Source organism: Pelodiscus sinensis, chromosome 25, assembly GCF_049634645.1.
Source record: "Pelodiscus sinensis isolate JC-2024 chromosome 25, ASM4963464v1, whole genome shotgun sequence".
Classification (NCBI taxonomy): Eukaryota; Metazoa; Chordata; order Testudines; family Trionychidae; genus Pelodiscus; species Pelodiscus sinensis.
In genome coordinates this window covers 1,490,078-1,498,089 of record NC_134735.1, presented here as the reverse complement: position 1 = coordinate 1,498,089, position 8,012 = coordinate 1,490,078, and the positions used below count along the sequence as shown (strand labels likewise).

At 46.2% G+C, this 8,012-nt stretch overlaps 1 protein-coding gene across 1 annotated transcript in view; it reads right to left on the bottom strand.

Moving 5' to 3' along the window:
- Positions 1 to 45: 45 nt before the first annotated feature.
- SELENON (selenoprotein N) overlaps positions 46 to 8,012 on the bottom strand; it is a 28,473-nt gene continuing 20,506 nt past the window's right edge. Inside the window, exon 12 of the mRNA XM_075909170.1 lies at positions 46 to 6,713. Within this exon, the coding sequence (XP_075765285.1) occupies positions 6,543 to 6,713 (171 nt within the window). The 3' untranslated portion in view covers positions 46 to 6,542. The remainder of the gene's footprint in view (positions 6,714 to 8,012) is intronic.

Below are 8,012 nucleotides of genomic sequence, written 5' to 3'. Positions count from 1 at the left end.
CTGCTGATTCAGTCAAACAGCAAACATCTCAAAATGACAAGCATGTATTTTCCAGATTTTTATTACAGGAAAAAAGTGAACTAAGCTGGTACAGCTGGTAAAATTGAGAACATTTCTCACAAAGATTACCTAGAAAGCTCACCCAGAACACTGAGCTAATGCCTAATGTAATGCTTTTTCTGTAGGTATGGCTAGTAACAAAGCCATAATCAGGTATTTAAATATGTAAAGCCATTTTAGAAAGAATGAGGATTTAGGGTGTTTTGTGCATACAATTTTCCACACTGACCTCTGTCTGTGTATTAGCTTATTACCAGTAACACCAGTAAAGTCTAGGGAACACATAATGGAGAAGAGTGTCAATGGTTAAGACAAGGTATGTACCTGATTTATAGACTGGCTGGTATTACCCAACAGAGTATTTCTTCTCTCCACCACACTAAATAGATAATCAATGACTAAGTAATCCTTGAGATCTCTCAAATGCAGCTACAGAAACTGTCCAGCATAGTCTGACTACAACTTTTTAAAATTAGTTACACACACATTAGAACTGAAACATTTACTTTGTAAAAAATACACTATTTGAGAACATTCACCTCTAAATGTGAATTGTCTCTAGGCAAGAGTACTAGGCGAAAATAAATTTTACACAAACTGATTAAAAAAACTCCCAGAGGGGGAAGAAATGAAATACTTTTTTTTCCTGAAATACTGTCAGAAATCAGCCCTGACCCATTTGCAATTTAAGATCAGACCGTCACAAAGCACAGATGATCAGGGAAAAAAATGCTTCTACTTCATCCTCTGTAGATATAGCAAAACCACCTATAAAAGCTTAGGAAGTATGTAGTAAAAATATGAAAAATGGCACATATTGAAAAAGTGTAAGACCCTGCTTTTGTTCAGAGTCCACCTCTCAAAATTAGATAGATGATTACACAAGTAAAAATAGCAATTTGTTCTTTTAGGCAGCATTACCGTTACAAGATTAATACTGGAATTAGACTCTTTGAGATTCATACAATAGCTTCTGAGCTGGAGTATACTGCTAATTTTTGGAGCAACAAGAATTCTTCCCACCATGCTTAATTTCTAATTAGTTGATTCCAATTTAGGTAGGAGAAATGCCTGTTTCAGTGTTGCAAGAGGAAAATGTAGCCAGTTTGGACAATGTTATGGATAACACAACATAGGTCTGGGTTTTGAAACTAATTTGGAAATGTCTTAGGCACTATCTGCCTTAGAGAACCATTGGTGTCATATTAATCAGCGTCAACCCGACCGTTCTAATTCCCATTAAGTCTAGACACACTCATGAGGCTGTGTCTACACTGGCGCGATCTTGTGCAAAAGCAGCCGCTCTTGCATAAAAACTTGCTGCCTGTCTACACCGTCCATGTGTTCTTGCGCAAGTAAACTGATGTTCTAATGTATGAAATCAGGGCTTCTTGCGTCAGAACTCTGCCGCTGCCGCTCAGGAATAAGCCATTTTCCGCAACTGTTCTTGTGCGAGAGGCTAGTGTAAACAGGCAACATGAATTTCTTGCGCAAGAATGTCCTATGGTTAAATGGCCGTCAGAGCTCTCTTGCGCAAGAGAGCGTCTACACTGACAAGGATGCTCTTGCGCAAAAGCACATGCCAGTGTAGACTCTCTCTTACACAACTACTTTAACACAAGAACTCTTGCGCTAAAGAGTTTTTGCGCACGATCACGCCAGTGTAGACGTAGCCTCAGTGTTGTACTAGTGGAAGGTTTTACCCTGCAGCCACGTGAATGCGGCACTTTGGCCTTTGTGAATGTATCCCAAAGTTCTCAACACTGCTTCCTGGTGAATTCTGGTTATCCTGCTGTGGTGACTGATGTGCTTTAGCACAACAGCGAGGGAAATGCTTTCACCAGTTGTATCGTACTACTGTGGTGAGACATTCCCATTGGCATGGTCTTTAGCACCAGCTGATGCAGCTCAGCCAGTAAACTATGAACTTAGGAGATTCCGAATAAGAGTACTGTTGAAGCAAAAACACGCTTCTTTGTGTTTAGGCAGCTAACAAGCAGCTTTATTAATTAATAAAGCACAGCATGAGCCAAACGTGGTTACAGCAGAGCCAGACCCAGTAAAGCTACTAATACAATTAATTTTAGTATTTTTATACCCTTAACCAAACAGTTTGACGTTAGGGCATCCAATTACAGAAATTTTTAATTAAATTTGGAAAAACAAAGCCTTATCAACAAGATGGCGGACAGGTGCGAGGGAGTACATTTTCTGTTCCAACCAGCCCAATTAACACATATCAATAGCCCATTCTGTAGGCCTTTTTTTACGGGGTGACAGAAAGTTTACTTTGGTTTACGTGCTTGAGAGAAAAGCTGAAATGGTTTCTGATATACAAGATGGCTTTTAGCTAAATATGAAAATGGTTTTTACAGCTTCTACAGTACATAGCACTTCTCACGGATTTAACGCTACAGCCATGAGGAGACTCTAATGGAGACAGGACCCTGGAAAATGTATGTTTTAATCGCACTATTTTCATGCCTGGAGAAATAGAAAAGTCTCTAGCCTTTCCTCGGGAACCCTGCATTTCGATTCTGTAATTGCAAAGCTGGACAGAGGGAAGAGCATCTGATCTGATCTCCTTCCTCAGCCTAAAGATATCTACACTAGGGATGTCAAATCCTGTTTAATCAGTTAACTGGTTAAACGTTATGTTTAACTGGCTGACCAATTAAACCGGGCGAGCAGGGGGGAGGCTGTGCTGGAGTGTCCCCCCCCAACCACCACAGATGGGGGCTGTTCCATCTGGGCTTGTGCATCCCTGCCCACAGCATGCCTGGAGCCTGGGGGGGGGGGCTCCTCCAGCCCCCACTGATTAACCATAGCCCACACCCATTATGGCTAAACATTCACAGCCCTAATTTATCCAAGGGATGGTTGGACCGTTAATGCCCCTGATTAAAGTGCTTTTAATTACATCAAGTTTTGAAACTCCCCAAAGGCTGGGTCTAGGCTAAGCCCAGGATTTCCAAAGGGTGCTAAGTGAAAAAAAACTGCAGCCTGAGCCAGCAGACTCCCTTTAACACGGGGGGAGGAAGTGGGGGCTAAGCCAGCTGCACTGTGGTCACAGTTCTTCTTGGTCAGACGATGCCGTTTACACAGCGGACAGGGCTTACCGTCACAACCGCCAGCAAAGATGCTGCCAAGCCGGAGTCTGTAATGCACGTCCAGAGTTTCGAGATGCTAGCAGGAGCCCACACAACAGTTAGAAAGCTGATACAGGGAGACATCTCCCGGGTAAGCAAGAGGAGCTTTTTGTCATGGATTACACACTCCGCGAAGGAAGGAAAACGAGAGACTCAAACAGTTCAGGGCGTTGGGGGCGGGTTTTGTATTTGGTCCCTGGAGTGTGATTTGAACTAAAATGTGCTTCAGAGAGCAGAAAAGGGGACAACAGCCCTGTTGTTTGCCAGCAGCAATTGATTGCTTTTAATTGTTTACCACTGATGCTCCGTCTCTTCTGACCTACCAACAGGAATGTGCACTAAAATCCAGCTGCCACAAAAGTAATTGTTTATGACGACTGCAATGCAGTGATACTATTTTAAAATGTTCACACACACAGATGAACACAATTTGTTGGGAAGAATCAACATGGCTTTTGTAAAGGCAAATCATGCCTCGCCAATCTATCAGACTTCTCCGAGGGGATAACAAACATATGGATAAGCACGATCTAGTGAATATAGTGTTCTTGGACTTTGGGAAAGCTTTTGATGAGGTCCGTCACCAAAGGCTCTTAAGAAAGCCAACCAGTCATGGGTAAAGAGGGAAGGCCATCTTGTGGATTGGTAACTGGTTAAAAGACAGGAAACAAAGGGTAGGAATAAAAAGTCAGTTTTCAGAATGGAGAGAGGTAAAAACTGGGGTCTCCCAAGGTATGTCTACACAGCAAAGTTATTTCGGGATACCAGAGGTCTTTTGAACGTGTCTGCTGTTTCAAAATAAAGCGGACGCGCTATTTCACCATCCCTGTAAACCTCATCGTACGAGGAGTAAGGGGTGGCTCGAAATAGCACTGTATGTCGAAATTTGGCATTGTGTAGACAGCACCAAATGACAAAATGAGCTACGCAATTTGCGTCCCTTATTTCGAGTTTCGGGTGCTATGTAGACGCACCCCCAGGAACCTGTAATGGGACCAGTGCTGTGATCTGGAAAAGCGGGGAAACAGTGAAGTGGCAAAGTCTACAGAGAACACAAAACTGCTCACAAGAGGTAAGTCCAAAGCAGACTGAAGAGTTGCAAAGGGATCTCACAAAACTGGGTGACTGAACAACAAAATGGCAGATTAAATTCAGTGTTGATAAATGCACATTTTGAAAACAATGCTAACTGTGCACACACAACCATGGGATCTAAATTAGCCGTTACCGCTCAAGAGAGATCTTGAAGCCATCAAGTCTAATTCTTTGAAACCATCCGCCCAATGTAAAGCAGCACTCAAAAAAGCAAGTAGAATGTTCGAGACCATTAGGAAAGGGTTAGATAATAAGACAACACAGATCATCATGCCACTGTATAAATCCAGGGTGCGCCCACGCCATGAATAGTGCGCACACTTCTAATCCCCCATCTCAAAACAGAGATATTAGCAATGGAATGGTTCAGAAAAGGGCCATAATGTGAGTAAGGAGATAAAACCAGCTGGGGACTGGTCAGCTTGGAAAAGAGACGGGTAATGGGGATATGACCGAGGCCTCTACGACTGCGAATGGTGTGGAGGGAGTGAACATGGAAGTGTTATTTACCCCTTTGCATAAGAACGAGGGGGTCACCAATTAAATGACTAGGCAGCAGGTTTAAATCAAACACAAATCCTCACAATGCACAGACACAGCCTGTGGACCAAGACTATAACAGGGTTCAAAACAGAATTAGAGAATTTTATAGAGGAGAGGTCCAAGGATGCAACCCCATGCTTGGGTGTCCTTAAACCTCTAAAGACCAGATGCTGGACCAGACAATGGGATGGATCACTTGATAACTGCCTTGGTTTTTCAGTCCCTCTGAAAGATCTGGCATTGGCCATTGCTGGAAGATGGGGCAGTGGGCGAGATGGACCACCGTTCTGACCCAGTATAGCCACTCTTGTGCAAAATCCAGCGTTATCCTATCACTGGTAACAGCTGCGTTTTGTGAGCTCAGCTTCGTCTCTATGTTCTTAACTAAATGTCACCCCCACTTTTAAGCCATGTTATATTTGTATAAAGTAAGTGATAATACTCGGGATGGTTAGAGACGAAGGATCAAAAGTATTTTGTCTGGGCAAGTTCTCCTTCATTTGTTGCACTTGGAAAATTCTCAGGTGCAGCTTTCAAAGCAGTTAGTAAAAAGAAAACAAACACACTTTTCAGTTTTACCGGAGGCAACCTGCAGGAAACACTATGAGCCTCCCATTTCAAAAGAAACGTTTGCATTTTGCTTCTGAAGGAGGACTGGGTGATTCATTTCCATGATGCCAATTGGAAATGTGGAAAGAAAATAAATCTGGGCAGTAGCATGTTGTGATCATACAGGAAATGGGAGAACTTTTGGATGACCCTGGCACGTCAGGTCCAGGTCCAGGTCCAGGTCCGGGACGTCTCACGGAATGAAAACTCGCAAGGCGCTGACCAACATTGAAGACACATTTGTTGATCAATTTCCCACGGCCAATAGCACCATAACAATTTCATAATCCCCCTTTAAGGCAAAATCTTGAATCAATAAAACGGGTGTTATACCAGGCCACAAAGCACAACCAAGACGGGCTCTAGCAGACCTGGGAGTGGATTATTTCCAGCCATGAAGGCTCTCGAGTTGCAACAACCTACCTTCAGATAGACACATGGTCAGCAAAGGTCTTCTAGCAGATGGTGAGTTGCTACAGTGGCCGGACAGCCAGCTCCACAACCCAGGAGCACAATACACACCAGTTTATAGACCAGAGTCAACACCCTGAATTGCACGGAGAAGCCAAGAGAACTGGTGTGGTTTGCAAAATGCTGGTAGGAAGCATTCTGCGCTGCAGAGCCAGTCCCACAAGGCTGTCACACAGAGTAGTACTTAGCGTGAGCGCCGACCTTCATTGGGACTACTGCACCGTGCTGCTCATCAAGAGTCATGGGGGCAGAAACGAGGCCCTGGATAACCAGCATTTCTAGGGTTCAGTCAATGTAGCTATCGGATGGTGCAGCCTTTTTACTGAAGTCAGAAAACAAGAGGGCTGCTAACAGACCAGACTTTGAGACATCGCCACAGAGTTCGCATTTCAGCTTCGAAATCAAAGTATTTTAGCTCCTGCAGAAGTCCTCTAAACGCAAAAGGACAAGGTAAGTGAAGTATTAAAAAGATGGATTCTAGAATCAAGACTCCAGACCTAGAATCTTCTACGCTTCAGTACCAGGGCCATGTCCATGCTGTAGATTAGGACCAATTCCCTTAATCAAAGGGACTCTATGGTCTTTGGCCACCACTGCTGGGCGTCCCCCACCCTCTTAGGTCTGCAGGAATGGTTTGGCTCTTTGCAGCCCTTCCTTCAGGAACTGGAGGTAGGTTGCAGTGGAAGGATCTTCAAAATTGGAGGAGAAACTAAAGATGCTGCTCTCAACTTCTTCAGGCTTCATAGAAGTAATGTCCAGGAAATAGTTGGCATTGATATGGTGAATCTGGGAAAGCAAAGGAGGTGCACGTTGGCAGGACAGCTTACCAGGAACATGCACCATCCAGTGCATTAGCCTACAGCTGTCCAGTACCTGGTTCGCCCTTCACCTCAACTCCCAGGTGTCCCCGGGGGCGGGGCCGGAGAGAGTCACTCAGCCCTGCACCTCCCCTGCAGCCAGAGGTGACTCAGCCGGCAGGCAGAACAGAAGGGTTAGTGGTTTGCAGGGACACAGTGCAGCACAGACGGGTCGGCACAGGACCCAGGAGCTGTCAGTCAACCCAGCTTGAGGAGAGGGGGCTCAGGGCCCTGTCTGCAGGCAGCCCCGCCTCCCCCTTTGGCTGGCTTCCCGGACCAAAGGGGTCACCTGGTCACACCCCCTCTCAGACTCAGGCTGATGGGCTGCGTTCGCTCTCAGTGAATCATACCTGCAAGTCCCATCCCCCTCTGAACAGCAGAGCAGTGCCCAGGGAAACTGAGGCACGCATGCGGGGCCCACGACAGGACAGCAGGAGTCACCCATAACACAACAAAGCAAGCAGCGGGAACGCAACCCCCACATCGTCACACTACACAACAAAGCAAGCAGCATGACACACAACCCCCACGTCATCACACTACACAACAAAGCAAGCAGCGTGACACACAACCCCCACGTCGTCACACTACACAACAAAGCAAGCAGCGTGACACACAACCCCCACGTCGTCACACCACACAACAAAGCAAGCAGCGGGAACGCAACCCCCACGTCGTCACACCACACAACAAAGCAAGCAGCGGGAACGCAACCCCCACGTCGTCACACCACACAACAAAGCAAGCAGAGGGAACGCAACCCCCACGTCGTCACACCACACAACAAAGCAAGCAGAGGGAACGCAACCCCCACGTCGTCACACCACACAACAAAGCAAGCAGCGGGAACGCAACCCCCACGTCGTCACACCACACAACAAAGCAAGCAGCGGGAACGCAACCCCCACATCGTCACACCACACAACAAAGCAAGCAGAGGGAATGCAACCCCCACGTCGTCACACTACACAACAAAGCAAGCAGCGTGACACACAACCCCCACGTCGTCACACCACACAACAAAGCAAGCAGCGGGAACGCAACCCCCACGTCGTCACACCACACAACAAAGCAAGCAGCGGGAACGCAACCCCCACGTCGTCACACCACACAACAAAGCAAGCAGAGGGAACGCAACCCCCACGTCGTCACACCACACAACAAAGCAAGCAGAGGGAATGCAACCCCCACGTCGTCACACCACACAACAAAGCAAGCAGAGGGAACG